This window comes from Psammomys obesus, unplaced genomic scaffold, assembly GCF_907164565.1.
Source record: "Psammomys obesus unplaced genomic scaffold, mPsaObe1.curated_primary_1811, whole genome shotgun sequence".
In the NCBI taxonomy this organism is placed as follows: domain Eukaryota; kingdom Metazoa; phylum Chordata; class Mammalia; order Rodentia; family Muridae; genus Psammomys; species Psammomys obesus.
In genome coordinates, this window is record NW_026585580.1 from 13,940,677 (window position 1) to 13,958,649 (window position 17,973).

At 56.6% G+C, this 17,973-nt stretch overlaps 2 protein-coding genes across 7 annotated transcripts in view; both read right to left on the bottom strand.

Moving 5' to 3' along the window:
- The window catches only part of Sema4c (semaphorin 4C), a 9,490-nt gene extending 4,084 nt beyond the window's left edge, over window positions 1–5,406 (bottom strand). The window contains exons 1-9 of one of the 6 annotated variants that reach the window (XM_055606871.1): window positions 5,310–5,406; window positions 3,213–3,361; window positions 1,569–1,717; window positions 1,251–1,313; window positions 1,034–1,132; window positions 794–890; window positions 561–677; window positions 317–468; window positions 50–225 (exon numbers count right to left, since the gene is read on the bottom strand). In XM_055606871.1, coding sequence (XP_055462846.1) covers window positions 50–225; window positions 317–468; window positions 561–677; window positions 794–890; window positions 1,034–1,132; window positions 1,251–1,313; window positions 1,569–1,717; window positions 3,213–3,321 — 962 coding nt within the window. In that variant the 5' untranslated portion in view covers window positions 3,322–3,361; window positions 5,310–5,406. Of the gene's footprint in view, window positions 1–49; window positions 226–316; window positions 469–560; window positions 678–793; window positions 891–1,033; window positions 1,133–1,250; window positions 1,314–1,568; window positions 1,718–3,212; window positions 3,362–3,528; window positions 4,140–4,677; window positions 4,721–5,309 lie in introns of those variants that run through there. The other 5 variants (XM_055606848.1, XM_055606858.1, XM_055606829.1 and 2 more) reach the window with 5 other exon arrangements.
- Window positions 5,407–10,028: 4,622 nt separating this feature from the next.
- Window positions 10,029–17,973, bottom strand: part of Fam178b (family with sequence similarity 178 member B) — a 96,707-nt gene continuing 88,762 nt past the window's right edge. Inside the window, exons 12-14 of the mRNA XM_055608253.1 lie at window positions 12,117–12,194; window positions 11,632–11,784; window positions 10,029–10,350 (exon numbers count right to left, since the gene is read on the bottom strand). Of these exons, the coding sequence (XP_055464228.1) occupies window positions 10,318–10,350; window positions 11,632–11,784; window positions 12,117–12,194 (264 nt within the window). The 3' untranslated portion in view covers window positions 10,029–10,317. The remainder of the gene's footprint in view (window positions 10,351–11,631; window positions 11,785–12,116; window positions 12,195–17,973) is intronic.

The following is a 17,973-nucleotide window of genomic DNA, read 5'->3' on the forward strand; positions in this document are numbered from 1 at the left end:
CCCCCCCCCCCCCCCCCCCCCCCCCCCCCGCTACCCCAGAGCCGCTTACCACCGCGCGTGAAAGACCCCGAAGAAGGTGGTGTTGTGCCAGGAGGCTCCCGGCAGGGTGTGCACCGCCCGCAGCTGGTTGAAGTAGACCTTCAAGTCAGGGGCCGAGCACACCAGCCGCGCTTTCAGGAACGTCGTCCACTTCTTCTGCAGGGTCCGCGCTCCCCCCATGTCGCCCTGGCGGACGGCCGGGAGACGAGGCTGGTCAGCCTGCCGGGCCTCCGGGGCTCCCGCCCGCCCGCCCCCACGGACCCCCGGAACTCGGTACCTTACAGACGCGGGCGACGCGGGCCACCACCTGCTCGGCGTAGCAGTCGTACTCCACGGCCCGCTCACTGAAGAAGAAGTAGATCTTGTCGTCATCTCCCGTGAAGCTCCCCACGCTCTCGGGGACATAGGCGGAGCCTACGAAGTGGGGTTCTGGGGCAAAGCAAGGAGGGTCAGTGGCAGGGTACCGGGGCCCTAGAAGGCCCTCCCACGCTTGGCTTCCCCAGTCCCACTCCACGACTCACCATTCAGCCAAAAGACCAGGTACTCTGTCTTGATGGAGTGGTGGGGCCCCATGTTCCTCAGGATAACGGGCTCTGTACCCAGGAAGTTGTTGAGCGTGGCTGAGTACAGCTCACCATCTAGGGGAGACAAGGGGGGGGGTCAAACAAGCCAGAAGAGGATGTACTCTCAAGCACCAGAGCGTGACTGAGCGGGTCCCAGATGTGCCCGGTCTATACTGCAGGCAGCCACTCACCCACAAGGAGTCCAGTGTGGCCCTTCGCCGGGTCATACGGGCATTTACCCTTCCCATCCTCAAATTCTCCCCGGTCCAAGGTGAAAGTGAGCATGTCCTAGGGACAGGAAGACATGGAAGACAGGCCTTAACACGGGGCCCTGCACAGCCTGGAGAGCCGTGGCCGAGCGGCCAAGCAAGGTCACAGAGGTGAGGGCCAGGTGGGTAAGGGGCACACCCAAGGAGGGGGTCAACACTCACGATGTAGGCACACTTGGGCTGGAAGGCATAGGTCCCGCAGACGTACAGGTGGGAGGCGTTGTACGGCTGCAGGAAGCGGATGAAGTTGAAGCATTCCGTCTTCGGGGAGAAAGGTATACAGTCAGTGAGGCCTGAGGGGCAGAGATCACCGGGGGCCGGGATGGAGAGGGACGCGAGCACGCCACAGGGCCAGGCAGGGGAAGCACTCGACACCCACCTGGTTGCTCTTCCCTTTCTGCGTACACTCGATCTTCTTCTCGGCTGGGGCCTCCCAGGAGATCTGAGGACGGGGAAAAGGCACTTCAGCGCTGTCACAGCCATGTGCTAAGTGGGTGCCGCCAACACAGCGTGAGCCACGCCATGGGTGACACCCGGCCCCCAAACCATCCCGCCTGGCAGAGACCAGAAGGGAAGAGCAACTGCTAATCTTGACACCAAGAGAGACCTCTGGGCTGAGGGGCGGCCTGCACGGGCCACACCCTTGAGTCCTCTCCCTGTCCCTCCGGTGTGCCTCCCACACTGTCCCACCTCTCACCACTCCTTGCAGCTCCAGAGCCTCTATGCTGAAGGCGAACAGCGCCTCTCGGGCCCCCACGTACAAAAGCCCAGAATGCTCTGTCAGGGTCAAGGTCAGGAAGTCCTGGATTCCCGTCTGGGAGAACCGCCTCACTACTGTGGCCAGCTCTGCAGAAACACAGGACAGGGACCAGGCGGAATGAGCAAGGGGATGAGCCATGGCAGCCTCCCTGGGGTTCCAGGAACCCATCCATCTTCCTTCGGCCAAGCATCCCCTGGGTCTCATCATCACAGTTCCTCACGCACCCCACACACACTCAGATGACAGCCAAACCCCGACTGACCATAAAGGACTTTTTTCTGAATAGCCTTTGGCGCAACAGCTCTACCCTGCTTCTCCAGCCTGGGAGGAAGCAATCTGGGCTGGTAAAGCGGAAGGAAGGCTATCTCAGCCAGAGCTTCCGGCCAGAGGAAGCCATCTGACGGATGGCTCTCGCTCGGGGTCAGCGGCACCTCAGGCACGGAGCTGGGCTCTTCCCCCACCTGGCTTCCTCAGCTGCTATTTCCTCCTTTGCTCTCCTACTTGCTGACCCCATTAGGGTCCAGCCCAGACCCTGGTGGCCCATCTAGTGCATCAAGAAGCACAGAACAGTTGCCAACATCCCTGGTCTAAGAAGCCATTCAGTCCAGCAGGCACCAATCCAGGCTTCTAGAGACACAAGCACAGATGGGCACGGGATGGGCAAGGTGGCGTGCGGAGAAGGAGGAAGATGTCAGGGCAGGGAGCTCAAAGACTCGGCAGTCAGAGGGGGTGGTGAAGGCTGGGAAGCTGGCTACACAGGTAGGGCACGGTCAAGTGTCCAGCCGTGTACTCTGTCAGAGGCCCATCTACCTGCACAGCTGTCACAGGACTCCCGCTCAAGCCAGCCTTAGTCTTTGGAGGAAATGACCAACCAGAGCTGGGTCGGCACGGGAGCGGTGGCGTCAGCAGCTGAGTGCAGCCTGCGGGAGGTGAGCTCATCCGTGTCCCAGGAGCCCATCCATAGATGGTACAAACACCTGACATCACCTCTTCGTACAGGTGTGTGTGCAAAGGAGCGCTGCCTGGTCTGCTCTGCCCTCCCCAACTCAGCAGGAGCCCGCACAGGTGCCCACCTGGGGCCACCAGAAGGCTCCCTCCCATGATAGGGCGGCAGGGGAGGACCATTGGGGTGAACTAAGGGGCTTCTAGGGACAGGCAGCTACAGAAGACTAGAGATGAGGTTAGGCTTACAGTTGCCCTGGGCTTCAGGTTTCTCTCTCTCTCTAGGCTTCCAAGCATGAGTGGCAATTCAAGCATGGAACAGGAGGGTGACTCAGAAACTAGCCCCCTTGCACACCAGGATGGCCAAGTCAGGGTGAGGGTGGGAGGGTAAGGGATCCCACAAAGTTACCACAGTTATCAGAAGGGGGCCAATCCCAGGTCCAGACCCGCACTACCAGTTCTGGGTCCCTGGGGCCACTCACATTTCTTAGAAAGCCACAACCACACATATCAGTATAAAGGTGCACGCCCGGGGATATTTCCTCAGCAGCGGCTTCTTCCTTCCAGTCGGCATGCCCCTTCCCCAGCAATCCATCCCTGCCTCCCGCGGGCCCCGCCTCGCACGCCTCAGGCACTCACCCCCAGAAGATACTGTCTTCCGGGGCACAAGGTCCCACCACATCTCAGCCCCAATGCCCAGGCCCCACAGCCCTGCTGCCAGCAGCCAGACAGCCCAGTGTGGGGCCATGGCAGACACCCAGGGTCTAAACTTCAGTCCAGCAGCCCTGCTGAAGGAAAAGAAACTGGTCAGCATCACAGACCGGAAGGGGGCTCGCACCAAGAGACAGGCAGCACAAGACGCACGTCTGAACGCAACTCCCCCCCCCCCCCAACGCCTGGAGATCCCGCTGCTCCCTTTTTCTTTTTTGTAACAGACCTAGCTCCTACAACTGACCTCTGCCCCCAGAGGCCCTGGGGGTCTCTCAGAAGAGCAAGGGGAGGAACTGAGTCAGCAAGTTCTAGGCGTGGACAGTCATCAAAAAGCCTTCCGTGGCCTCCAGGCCATCCCTGCTCCCTCTCTTCAACAGGGAGTTGTGTAGAAAAAATAAGAAAGAGATCTTCCCTTCACCCCTTTCCTCCTTCAGGCCTAAAAGGTTTCGGAGTTTCTTAGAATAATCGTAAGAAACAGGACCTGCTACCGGTGGGACTCCGGCCAGCCCTGAGACCTAATTCGGAAGGTCTACCCCTTGCTCGGCAGAGGCAGGTCGGCGGTTAGGCAAAGACCTCCAGTGGGGGACCTGGTGCAGCAGGCTGCGTGCAGAGTTCCCGGCCTCAGCCCGTCCCCTCCCCCAGCGCAGACAATAGCCGGGCAGAGCCCAAACCCGGTTCCACATCAGCAGTGCCGGAGTAGGAGTGGGGCCGGGAACCAAATGGGCCCAGCTTCCCGAGGCCCCTTTGTTGCCCAAGAGGGAGGCAGGAAGTGGGTGGGATGGGCGTGGAAATGACCAGGGCCAGTCCTGTTGCTCCCTCGGCTTCTCCTGACCCTCCCGCAGGAGCGGCGGCCGGCAGCGAGGAGGCTGCAGGCTTACGGGGATCTCCCCACCGCGGCGGGAAGCGGGGTCGTGGAGGGAAGTGAAAGGGGTTGGGGAAGCCGAAACGGGGTTCTCCCGGACCAGAAGGGATGCCCAAGAATGGCCCTGGAGGGCTACATCCGTTCCCTCTTCCCTCCTCCCTCCCCGCCCCGGCTCTGATGAACGTTTTAACTCGGGGATTGCACCCCGGGGACCCTGCCCTAGGTACTAGGCCAACGAGGCTGATTTGCACTAATCCAGACGCTCGGGGCTGGGAACAGAGATGCAGAATCTGGGGATTTCACTCCGAAAAACAAAGGTTTCCAGCCAAGACCGGACCGGGTCTCCCTACTGTGGGCTCTCCCCTCCCCCAGCTCCGGGGATTTGAATGCAAACAAAGCGGCAGCTCTAGGAGCGTGGCAAAGGACGCCCCCTGTCGGCCCAAAACCCCAGCGCGGGAAGGCGGGGGGCCGGGGCCGCCTTCCCCCGGGCAGTCCCCCTGACACACCCTCAGCCTCCCCTCCGCCAATTACCCTAGGCTGGGGTCAAAACCCGGTGGCGTGCTCCGAGAACTGGCCCGCGTAGCGGCGACCCAACCCCCAGCTCTCCCCGAGGCCAGGGGCGCGGAGGGGTGCAGGAGCAGGATCGCGCCCCACACTCGCACGCCCGGCCGTGGGTCGTGGCGCTCCCGCGCGGGCCCGGGCAGCGGAGCTCGGCGGAGGGGGCCGGTGCTCCGTGGCCGCCCGCCTCCCCGGCAGAGCGCGGGGGCGGGGGACCGCGCTCGGGAAATCCGATCCCACAACATCGGCCACGGGCCAAGCCCGCCCCGAACTTTCCGTCGGGGTGGGGGGAGCCGGAGCAGCTCGCGAGCCTGGCAGAGACTCGGACCGCACGCCGGACAGCCCGAAGCTCCGCCACCGCCCCCAGCTCGGTCCGCACCCTCGGGGTCCCGCCGTCCCGGCCAGGGGAGCCACAGGCAGCGCTCGTCTCCGTGCCGACCGGCAGCCCGCGGCAGGCTCGCGGGGGCCCCGGACCGGACAGCTGTCCGCGCTGCCGCCTCGCCCTGCACCCCCGGACGCTGTCCCCTGGCGCGCGCGCCGGCCCCTGCCCGAGCGAGGGGACAAAGCGGCGGCCCTGGGGGCCCCACCGCTCCGGCCTCACTCACCTCTCGTGTGCAGCTCCAATCCCTGGGCGCCGCCCTCGCGTCTGGCTCCGGCCACCGGCCTTCCCCGACCCCCGCGCGCTCCAGCCCGCGCGCGCCCGCCAGCCCGCCTGTGCTGCCCGGCGCCCCCGCCCCGCGGCCCCAGCCCGGCTCTCGGCGCCCCTGCGCTCGGGTCCGGCGCTCCGCCGCGCCGGGCGCCGGTTCTTTCTCCGCTGCAGCCGCCGCTCTCCGCCCCCAACCCCCTGACGTCAGGCGAGGAGGGTGTCGAGTGGTGGCCGGGGGGCGGGACGCGGAGGCCCGCCCCGGAGGGAGCTGAGACCCGCCGCCTGGCTGGCCCCGCGCTGGGGCTCGGGGACCCTGGCGACTGTGGCCGCGCGGGAGTGAAGGTCTACGCCTCGGCGCCGGGAGCGGGGAGGAGGGGCGGGGAGGGACTCCAGGCGTTGCCAGCGGGAACCGCACTCACCTGGCCTCCCCGAAGCGTGCGCCTTCAAACCCTTCGGCGAGCTGGCCTCAGGGGGGGGGGGGCTTGGGGGGCTTCCCGGCGCTCCAGTTACAGGAACGAAAGCTGCCGGGCCATTTGGGGACCCGTGTCCAAAGGGAGGGGAGCAACGGAGGAAACTGAAGGAAACTCTCAGGGGCTGATCACGGTGGTCAGGCTTTTGGCTCCAAAGTCCTCCTTTCTGGCCCTAACCCTGGAACTGGAAGGAGCCGCGCACTGGCAGAGACCCCAAGTCTCCAGGCAGCTCCTTGTTTCCAGGCTCCAGCAGAGCCTATTACCCCCCCCCCCCCAGGAAATGACTCCTGGTGCCGCCTGGAAGGTTGATTAACAAGTGGCATGGGCCCTACAGTTCAGATGAAAGGGGCTGAAGGGAGCCACGCTGAGAACCACCACCACCTTCCCTATTCCGCCCACAGCCGCTCCTAGGAGTAGCTTGTAGCTATGGCCTTCTGGGAGGTGCTGGCTGGCAAGTCCTTCCAGCCAGCGGTTCCTGCTCCAGGAGGCAGGTGGACTGATGAACCTGGGGTTAACTGCCCTACCAGTGCTCGCAGACCACCCCTAGCCAGAGTCAAAGGACTGGGACGAAGGCAAGTGGAGGCCTGGAGGTTTCTGTGGTAACTTTAAGCCCCAGGGGCCAGACCTGGAGGAAAAACCACTTTAGACCCCCATCAGCAGATCTGGAGTATACATCAGCCCAACAGCAGCTTTCGTTCTGCTTAAAACTTGGCATCTGAAAAGTGGAGAGAAGAGCAATGGGGGTAATTGAGAAAGGCCGTCCACTTTGGTTTCGGTAACTAGTTCTTAACCGGGGACACAGAAGGGCCCCTTCTCCCTCGCTGGCCAGCTCCTTTCTGTTAGGAAACAAAGCTGTGGCCTCCTCAGAGATGCCAGAGATAGGCAGGCCAGGTATTACCAGGGTGGGCAGGGAGAGTGTCCTGTGGAAGGTGGCCAGGGAGGGGGCCATGCGCTCTCTTCATCAGGCTCCTATCCCATCTGACAAGGCTCTACACAGGTGGCCATGTTCTGTGCTGCCAGAGCGCCTCACTCCATGCTCAGCCCTGGGAGGCTGAGGCAGGCCTTCCCAGCCAGCCAGCTACTGTTTCATTTTTTTAAATTTTATGTGCATTAGTGAGACGGTGTCAGATCCCTTGGAACTGGTATTAAAGACAGTTGTGAGCAGCCATGTGGGTGCTGGGGATTGAACCCACGTCCTTTGGAAGAGCAGGCAGTGCTCTTAACCACTGAGCCATCTCTCCAGCCCCATCTCTCTCTTTTTAAGAAAGATTAAACAAGATCTAAACCTGGCTCAAGTTCATGTAAACAGCAAGGTGAATTTTTTCAGTGAGGCAGCAGTCTATGGCCCCAGCTGGTTGGGAAGGCTGAGGTAGGAAAAGTGTTAGAGCCCATGAATTCACACGAAGCCTGGGCACTACTGAGACTGTCCCCCCCCCCACACACACACACACACAAAAGTTGAGTCCTGGGATTCCTAACTATCTAACAGTCACCATGCTTAGCGCCAACGCTCCATTTCCTGTTGTTTTTCTTTCTCACCTGTAAGTCTTGCCCTCAGGAATGAGGGCTGCTCAGTAGTGATCTGAGCTCCCTGGCTCAGCCTCCAAGGTGGCCCCAGTGGAAAGTTTCAAAAGGTTTTGGTTTCACTGGCGGGGACAGTATTCTGTACCTTCATGGCAGGCGTCAGGGTCTTCTAGGCCAGGGATGGAGGTGGAAATGAGACGCTCCAGTAACAGAGCCCGTAACCTCTCCACGCACAGCTCCTCAGCCACAGGTCCACCCCATGCTCTACCTCTGCACATTCCCTGCCACACTCTGTTTACCGCCACGGTCTCCTCCACAAGTGGGTGGGCAGAAGAGAAAGTTTCCTCGCATGACTACTTGTTCATGATTCATGCTTTTTAATAAAAGGACAGCTGGCAGAAAAATAAAGATCCTGAGTCTTCCATCAAGAAAAAAAATAGTAATACAAAAAAAAAAAAAAAAAAGATAAGGATATATGTGTGCGCTTTCCCTAGGCCTGCCTAGCATAGCCTATGGAAGGCGTCATGCTCTTACTTCTTCCTCAAGCCTCACAGGCCAGTCTCCACTACTTGCCCTTTTTGCTTCAGCTTAAATGCTTGTGGCCAAGTAAAGGAAACACCAAAAGGTAAGCCAAAGGCTTCCCAGGACCCACTGGGTTCAAGCTGACCCACATAGAACCACGTTGTTGTTCAAGAGTATTATCTGCTTCTCAGCAACTACCCTTTCTGGGGTAAAGGAACCTGAACCATTTCCAAGGTAGCCAGCGGGTGACAGAGTGAAAAAGATTAGAGCTGCCCATCTTTCAAGGGGCTCTCTGACCCCTGCGACCCAGGGAACTGGGACGTAGGAAAAGGACTTCCTCCAAAAGAAGAGTTATCAAAGCTGTCCACCTGGGAAGTCTTTCCCTTCCCAGCCCCTCCCTTCCAGCACCACCAGAAGGAAGCAGGAAAGCATCGGTCATCACAGCCCAGGATGCTGCTTTCCCAGCAGCTCCTATCAGGATATCCCTGCCTTTCCCCAGGGGCTTAGGGTCAAAAACCTGGAGGGCAGATGCTGAGCTGGCCAGCTTCACTCCAGAATTCTTGGCCTCAAAGGGGCTGGGTTTCTAATTGATCCAAGCCAGTGTTGGAGCTGCTCAGCTCCCTGTGAGTCCCAGGGCAGGACAATTACATGACCCAGGGGATAGTGTCCACCATTGAGTGACCTCACGTCGTCGCATACCTCTGCTCAGGTTACAGCCAGGCTTGTGGGAGGACTGAGTTGTCACCGGCTCTCTTCTCCCCTGGATCTATTTCTCTCTCAGGGATGAGTATGTTTTGGGAGCAAGGAGCCAGGGAGGATTCCAGATATGTCTACATTGATGGACAACTTGATCCTTTTTCTTAAAGCCCAGTACGGGCAGCTTCAAGAATGGAAACTCCCCAGCTCAGCCTCTCAGGCCTTCCTACCCCCTTCTGCCCTTGGCAATGACAACAAAAGAGGGAAATTTCAAGGTGATTTCCAGGTTTCCAGAGCAAACCCAGTAACTGAAGATTAACTGTCAGGAGGCGCAATGTCAAGCAGGGGTGCCCAGAGACAGGATGAGAAGGGCGCGCTCTGCAGAGTCCCTGCCCTCCTGTCAGAGATCTGAGGCTGGCCTGCTTGCTGCTGCTGGGGTGTGGGGGTGTGCCAAAGGGGCATGTGATGCAGCCAGGAAGGGAAACCAGAACTATCAGTCAAACCACTGGGTGTCCAAGTCCCCTGGCTCTGGAAAGGTTTCTTCCATTTCTCATCTGGCAAGGGCTCTGAGACAGAAAGGATGTCCTCTGTGGTACCCAGCCCTGTGCAGAGCCTGTGCCTTGTCCTCTAAATAATAGATGCCTCGAGCTCCTGGCCTTCTGAAACAGGCCAAGACTGTTGGGAAGGTATGGGCTGACTTTGAGTATGCTCTTTGTCTGTCTGCTAGTTAGCACCTAACCCTGAGACATATAAACAGAGAAAACTGTATGCAGCAGCCGTGGGGATGCTCCAAGGGCCATCATCCATGGACACAAGTCAAGGTGGCAGGACCCACCCTCCCGGTTCCTCTTATAGCTGTTGCAAAGCTCACCCCAGTCCTGAAAAGTGTCAGGTGGGGCTAGGGATGAACATGGATTCTGCCACAGGAGTGGACAGACAGCAAAGTAAATAGGGGCTAGGAGGAGGGTGCTCCTGGAGGCACAAAGGGCCCACTCACTTCTCCAGGGGGTCAGGTCAAAGACTCTGAGTAATGCAGTCAGAGATCAGGACCCGTGAAGCTGACCTGGGAGCAAGGCAGGGAAAGAAAAAGCAGGGTCCACAATGGTCTTTTGGAGCATCCCCACTCCTAAGTCTAGGAAGTTAACTTCAGAGCTCAGCACTAAACTGAGTTAAGCATAACTACAGCCCGATTCACCATCCTCTCTGTATCGTGTCTCTAGCAGGGTTGGGTAGTCCCAGACAAGGTCCAGACAAATGTTCCTCATCAGAGAGTGCCCAGGCTCCAGCAACTCTGGTCACAAGTGTGACTGCTTCTAGACACCAGAGTCTTCAGGTGCAAGAGGTGGCTCCTAGGCTCCTGTCAGAGGCGAGCCCAGCAGTGGCTGGCTCAGGCAGAGGCATCCATCTGGGCATGAGCCCTCAGGGCAGGGACTGAAGGAAGTCTCCTCAACCACTGATGCTGAAAATAAGACTTTAATGTGCACATTGAAACCTCATATTAACAGTGGACAGAGAGAGCAAGGTGTGGGGAAAACAGTGGCCAACAGCGAGAGCCCAGGAGGTCCCAGGAAGCCAGAGCTGTGAAGACAAAGGCCCCAGGATAGAGGAGATAGCTGGGCAGGTGTGGGAGCTCACGGGTGGGGGCTGCCAGGGACTCAGAAGGATTGCTTGTGGTGGTGGTGGTCGAGCTTCAGGCCGGGCCTCCTCTGGCCTCCATTCTTTACCTTCCTGCTGGGTAGGAAGGCCCTTACCCCTCTAAATGTCTTTCCAAGGGCTGAAGTACTGGCCCTGTAAAGAGAAGAGGGCAACCTTAATGGCCTGGCCCCAGTACCACCCTCTATCCAGGGCCCCTGTATTAGTAATGTCCATTCAACATCTATCAGAGAGGCCTCCTTCATGCCAGGTGTTGTGAGACTATGACCCTCAGGCTCAAGTCCACACACAGTAGGTCAATAAGCCACTTGACTGTCATCTGCCTATGCTACAGGCCCAAGGGTCATGGGAGGAAGATGGTGTTTGCACACTCAGCCAAGCTCCAAAGGCTTCCTCTTCTTCTCACCAGAGGCCAGTGGGATCCAGTTCCTGGGGACTGGGGCGAGGTCTGAGTTCCAGCTTTCTTTTTCTCAGGGATTTGTGATATTTGAGCTCCAAGCCACAGCCTGTGGCTAGTGTGTCAGCATCAAGTCAGAGGTTAGAGGGAATTGTAAGGGAGGAGTTAGGGAGAGGCAAACCAGAGTGAAGTCCAGCTGTCTCTATTAAGGGCTTGGGGGCTCAGGGCCAGCCCAGCAGGGCACTGCTTGTTGGAGAGGTGGGGGGTGTCAGGAAGAGTGCAGATGGGGACTGCTCTGTGCCAAGGATGGTGCTGGCCGTGAGCCCTGACTTGCACATTCCCTCAAGTTGCTTGCGTGAGGAGGAACTCTAGCTGGCTTGCTCATCTGCAAATTGGGTTTCCAACAATCCCTGCCTCACAAGGAGGGTTCTTGGGTGTCCCGTAGGAAAGGATCTTCATTCTGTAAACTTTACCTAGATGACCTGAGGCAATTCCAGGAACAGAGATGAGAGTGGGTACAGAAATGAGAGTGGGTGCTGGGGACGCAGAGGAACGACAGAGCACTCGTTTAGCATGCATGAGGCCCTAAGTTCAAGTACTGTCCCCCCCAAAACAAACAAAACAAAAAACAGAGCAGCCTGGGAAATGCTCTTAATGCAGCAAGAAGCCAGCTGAGGTCCACAGGACGAGTGGACAGGAGGTGGACAGCTGTCGCCTCCGCTGCCCCTTCCTGGCTGTTCATGACAAACTGGGACTGCTCAGTTCTCCAGGGCTGCACACTCTGCTTTTGGTCATAAACAGGCCTCCCTCCGTTCCCTTCTGCATCCCCTCCCGGGGTCCTAGATTAAGAACGAAGGTCCCCTGGGACATCCCCACCCTTCACCACCCTGCCCACTCCACCCTCTGCCTTTGGAGTCCAGCAGCTGCCGCGGGGGTGGATGTACTGCTGTATCTGCCAAGCCCCGCTCTGACTGACCACTTCCCTTTCCTCCTAGGTCTGGGGGATTATGGGACACCACCTGGGGCTGACAGTGGGTCAGCAGGTCCTGCCAGCGGATGTAGGTCTGAGTAGCTAGGTCCTTGAGCTTGGTCCGGTGCATGGCCTGGGGGCTCTCCCGGATATGGGTGCTGATATGGCGGTCCAACTGCATGCACAACAGCTGCAGTTCACCCTGAAGAGGAGGAGGAGGCATGACATAAGCCAGGCGCATTCTAGAGGCCAGGACAAGAGGGAGAACTAAGTCAGAAAGGGAGGAATATCTCTGAGTGACTGCTGGGAAGAGCAGCTTCCAGGGGAGAGGTCAGCATCCCCTGGGAATGGCTCTTGGGCCATGGTGGGAGGAAGAGGCCCTGGCCACCCTTGCCACTTATTTCTTGGCCTCTCACTCTGTAGTTCTGAGGGAAGGCTGGCTCCATCCTGGCTAATGTGGCCCCACATGGCTTGATACAGTAGACACTACTAGGCATCCAACCCTCACCTGCTCCAGCAGCTCGGGAGACTCACCCACTGATCTGGAGTGATGTCCTGGCTACTGACCACCACCCCAGCCAGCGTCAGGAGGCTGTGGCACAGATAGCAGACCTGAGAAGAGAGATCACAACAAAGATGCTTTCCTAACTCATCCTGAGCCTGGCAGCTCCTTACTCTCAGTGTGTAGCAGCAGTGGCAGCAGCAGCTTCCGGGAGAGCATCTTCAAGGAGGGCCTGCATGAACAGAACTTGGCCTTACAGAGCTATGACTGTCCCTGTAGCCTGTACCCAGTAACCACGTTCCTTGTAATTAATGATTGCTCCCAAATGCCTTCCGAAAAAGAAAGAACTCTTGCCACCCAGAAAGCCATACCACCCCAAGCCTTATCCTGGGACTCCAGAAGTGAAAGCCAGGAGGGACTGTGTACTCCAAACTCTGTAAGGCCTGTTTGCTGAGTCACCTATGCCTGTTGTCAGGGACCGAGGTGATACTATCCCCTGTGGCACCAGGAACACTGAGCCAGGCCAAGGACCTTCTTCATAGTCCTGCCTTTCAGCTCACCAGACAGTACCCAAGAAACAACTGCAAACTTCTTGTATGGATTAAGGAACCTCCCCAGAACCACTTCTGAAGGTTCTCAACTTGGCACCACTTCTTGAGACCAAATCCATCCTGTGGAGAAATGCTATGTGGGTACCCAGCAAGCAGCACCTGCTTTGCTCAGGACACCAGCAGAACAGCCAAAGCCTCCAGGGAACCCAACTCCAGGGTTAGGCCAGGCCAGGCTGCAATGGGGCCTACACAGGGCAGGCCCAAAAGAAACAAAGTGAAGAATGGGCTGCAGGGGGGCTCCTCCCTGGGCCGCGGAGAGCTGGCCATCCCAGCTTTAGGCAGAGCCCCAGGGTCCTCTGGGGACACCTGTGTTCTGTAGGCTCAGGCTGATGCACCTCAGCTGTGACTAAGAGTGCCTACTCAGAGCAATGAATGATTTGCTTAACAAATAGCAAATCTCAGCTTCCTGGTACACTAGAGGGAAAGGGTACTTCTGATTCTGGAGACTGTGGGGGCCACAGAGAGGAAGTGACCAAAACGAGAGGGTTTAAGGCACACATGGCCCTATGGGGGTCAGAGGCAGCAGATGACAACACCAGACAGATCCTTAGGGCTGATGGAAGAGACAGGCAGGCGTGGGGAGGAGGCAGAGCTGAGCAGCTAGGCTGCTGGCAGGGCTGGACTAGGGGAAGGGAGGGAGTGGCTTGGGGACAGGGCCCGCAACAGATAGTGTGATTAAAAGTTCCTGGGGAAAGCTGGTGATAGAAGGCAGCAGTATCTGACGTAAGCTGAACACACCAATATACACAGTCTTTCTGGGACAAAAGACTGCAAGATAGGCCTTTCATATTCCTTTTGCTGCACTCCACACAAAGTGGGGGGGGCTGTCTGTCAATCGTGCTAGAGACTAAAGCTCAGGAACTTACATATGTAAAGCTGCATCCTCAGCCCACATCCTCCTTTCGCCCCACATTGCCCCGCCCCCTCTCTCTCACGCACACAATCAAAAATAATAAATTCCGAGGGTGTATGCACTTCGCTCCAGCACTCAGGAGGCAGAGGTGGGTGGATCTCTGGGAGTTTGAGGCCAGCCTGGCCTACATAGTGAGCTCCAGGCCATTCAGGGCTGGCTATACAGTGCGACCCTGTCTCAACAAATAAATAGATACATACATGCAATACTAACAAAGAAAGAGAGAGCGTGCGGTTGAGAGCGGTCAAGGTATTGGCTGCTACGGGAAAGGAGTGAGGGAAGGAAAAGAAAGGGGGGGGAGGAATGATGTAATTATATTTTAATTTTAAAAATAAAAATATTTAAGTAAACTTTTTTTCTTTTTTATTTTTCGAGACAGGGTTTCCCTGTGTAGCCCTGGCTGTCCTGGAACTCACTCAGTAGATCAGACTGGACTCAAACTCACAGAAACCTGCCTGCCTCTGCCTCCTTAGGCCTGGGATTAAAGGCATGTGCCACCCCTGCTGGGCTAAAAATCTTTTTTGAACAATTTAAAAAGGGCTCTTTCTGGCAACTGGGGATATAATTTATTTAGTACACTGCTTGCCTAGCACGCAGGAGGCCTCATGTTCAATTCCTGTACCATCAATCTGGGCCTGGTGTCTCATGCCTGTAATCCCAATTTCTTAGAGGCAGGAGGATCAGAAGTTCAAAGCTAACCTTAGCTATACTGTGAGTTCAGGGATAGCCTGGAGTATCTGAGACCTTGTCTTTAAAAAAAAAAAAAAAATCTGTGTGTGATAGAATAGAATACAACTGATAGAATCAGAATACAAACTAAATTTGTTGAAGGGTTTTTAGCAAGATCTACTTTAACCGAGCCTAACTGGGTTTGGAGCAAGAGAGGAAACAACCCTGGCAAGAAGCTGAGGCTCTTTTCTGACAAGGCAAAGCACTTGGCATTGAGCAAAGTGATGGTGGGAGGTGGCAGAGGGTGCCAGAGAAAACCTCCAAGGGCCGAGGATCTTGGGGTGGGGTAGTGTCTAGGGAAGACTGGGAAGTAGCCTAAGGGTAAAGGCCTGTATGGCTACAGGGTAGGGATGGGTAGGATTTAGTGACCTCTCACCCCTAAGCCCTTTCTCTTGTAAATGCCTTTCTCTAGCACACCCCACCCCCTCCTCAATACATTGTTCCGGCTCGCCCGGGAACAACCAACAACCGTGGACCTTCCCAGGTGGAAGCTTGGAGAACAGGCTGCAGACTCCCAGGAATGCCCTGGAGGCAGACTGTGGAGAGGCTACTAGTGTATTACCCTGTGCACAGGGTTCATTGACTAAGGAAAAAAACAAGCAGCGCAGCACACAGCACAGTTACACAATACAGTTCTCATACTGATTCCCATAACTTGATCTTTGAGGAAAACCCCAGATAAACTTTTTTCCCTCTGGCTTGGTGCAGGAAGGAGGGATAGGGTGTTTCTAAGCAGTTTCTCCAAAGGAAAAATCCTAATGCACAGGGCCTTGGTAAGTTTTCCCCTTGTGAGATGCTGACTTGAGGTGAGGCCTCAAAACTCTATCCATAATTCAGGGCAGGCAGATGCTGGGATCCTCTGCTAGAGGTTTTTTTTTTTTTTTGTTTTTTTTTTTTTTTTTTTTTTTTGAGGGGTGGAGTGGGGAAGGGCTTTGGCCTTGGAATATTGCTCAGTGGCAGAACCCTGGTCTAGCAAAGGTAAGGTTCTGAGTTCCATCCTTCGTCCCTCCAAAACAGAACAAGAGTATGGTGGCTCCTGCCTTTGATCCCAACATTTGAGAGGCAGAGAAGTCTGCATTCCAAGCCAACCTTGTTCTACACAGTGAGAAGCTGTCTGAAAAAACAAAACACAACAAAACTCAGCTGTCCATATAACCCCAGCACTGGGCACGTGACGGAGTTCAAGTTCATCCTCCAGTACATAACAAGCTTTAAGCAAGCCTGGGCTTTGTCTCAAGAAAACAAACCCAAAGCTGCTGATGGCGCATGCCTCCCAGCGCTTGGGAGGCAGAAGGAGAGGCAGGTGGATCTCTGTGAGTCTGAGGCCAGCCTGCTCTACAGAGTGAGTTCCAGGATAGCCCTGCCAAGACTACACAGAGAAACCCTGTCTTGGAAAACAAAACAAAAAAGTAAAAAACAAAGCCAACTTGCAGTGTGGAATAGGCCATGCCCAGACTCTGCCTCTGCCTCAGGATCCTGCTGGTGAAGGTCTCTTATGGAGGCAAAGAGTGGCCGGCTCCTCTGTGCCAGTCAGGGAAGCAAACTGTTAGCAGGAATGGGCTCTGGACCTGGAGCAGGCACAACCTGTGCCCCTTCTTCTAAAATGCCACTGCCTGGGGTCCGAGGAGGGCTCAGGGTGGGGTGGGGAGCAGGCATGCAGTGAAGTGGACAGCCAGAGTGGAGAGCCATATCTTCCTTTCTGTGACAGTGACCAACTTCTGAACTTAGCAAGCCTGTTCCCATCCTGGCTCACCACAGAGACCCAGCAGGAAATGCTGGCCAGAAGACAGGACGTGGGATAGGTAGCCTCTGCCAAACGCCCCTCTGCCCTTTCCCTCCACCTTTGGGGACATAAGCTTGCCTTTCCTTCAATCAAAGGGAGGGCCTTTCAGTGTGCGTGAGTGTGTGTGTGTGTGTGTGTGTGTGTGTGTGTGTGTGTGTGTGTGTGTAGCTGGGGGTGGGTTCAGTATGGCTTTGGAGTCAGTCTTTTATGGTGGCGGGGCTGTAGTGTCCAGGCCTCATATCTTGTTAAGAGCAACAGGGCCCCAGCCAGCTCAGAAGCCCAGCCCCTCCTACATGAACATGAATCCAGGCTGGGAAACCGACAGTGAAAGAGATCCAGGAAATCTCAGCCAACGACTCAGAGAAGAGAGGCAGAGGGTGAAGAACAGAACGTGCCTGAACCCAATACTGACAAGCCAAGGCAGTGCTGTCCCTGGGTCACACTGCCAGCAAGGCCTTTGCTTCCACTTCCTGGGTCTCTCCCCAGAGTCTGGTGGCGGGGCTCTTCCCAGAAGCTCGCTGTGGCATGCCTCATTCCTGCTTTCCCCTAAAACAGGACCCAGGGATGAAAGGATCACAAGGCTGTCACCCAGCAGGCCACAGGCAGGGAGCACCTCTGCTTCTGCTCCAGTTAGCTCTGGTCCGAGCAGTCCCCGAATCTCCTGGATCATGCAGAACTCACTTGCAAGTTTTTGTCAAATGAGACAAAAGGGAACATGGGTGGACATTTCCCAGGAACTTCATCCATCAGGAAATCCCCTCCTAGCTAATGCCAAGGGGGGTAGCTTGGGTGACTTTTGGCAAAGGGAGAAGGGAGTTCCCAGGAAGCCACTTTCTCTAACACAGCAGCATAGCTTCTCCCACCTCAGGTCATGACCAAGGATGAAGCATTTCTTACCCTGGAGTCTTTAGCTGGAACCCTTTCCTCAGAGCCTGCTGGGCAGAAGATGACAATACACTTCCCATGGGCAAAAGGGCTCTGTGGAAACAGGGCCAGCCAGGCTCTAGGCAGCTGCTGGGGCCTGGGGAGACCCGAGGCTGCCTCAGGAACACTGGGGAAGAGGATGAAGGCACAGGCGTGATTCTCTAAGCCACACTGCTGAGGCGCAGCGCTCATCCTGCAGGCGTCTGCACACCCGCACAGCAGCACCAAAATGCCAGGGCTCCGTCCTTTGTTTCTGCCTTTGACATCACAGGCCCTGGCTGGCGGCTACCCTGGGGAACATGCATTCAGCTCAGTCTCTAAGGTCTGGAGGCCCAGCCTAGCCTGACAACTGATCCCAGGAGAACCCTACAGTAAGTGCCACCGCTGCCACACGGGGGGGTCCTCTCGGGGACTGGACAGGAGCACACTGGCTGAAGAGGAGCTCTAGAACCCATCTAGTTTGGTAAAGACTGAAGCGTCACTGAACATTCTGTCACGTGCAGTTAGAGGTGGACTATGATTTGCCTTTCCAAACTTAAAGTTAAAATCAGTATCACAGCATCCAGACCCATTGGGACAAACAGAGAAGGCCTGGTGACCCTGCCTATGTGTAAGCTCAGGCTTGGCTAGATCCCCCAACATGGCCAGTTGGGAGAGCTCTGGCAAGAAGCAGGTGTCTGGGTCCTTCCCCTTCGGCAGGAAAGGCTGTGTGTGTGTGTGTGTGTGTGTGTGTGTGTGTGTGTGTGTGTGTACGTGCCCGTGCTTTAAACACATGGACTTGTGTAACCTCTGCAAACCAGGCTGATGCTGCAGAAGCAAGCAGAGGTCCCTGGATGTTCTAGGAACAGGACATGAAGACCAGCCGCTCCTTCCGGGGTTGGGCAGACAACAATATCTGTCATTAACCCTGAGTAGCCCGGAGGTAGGGC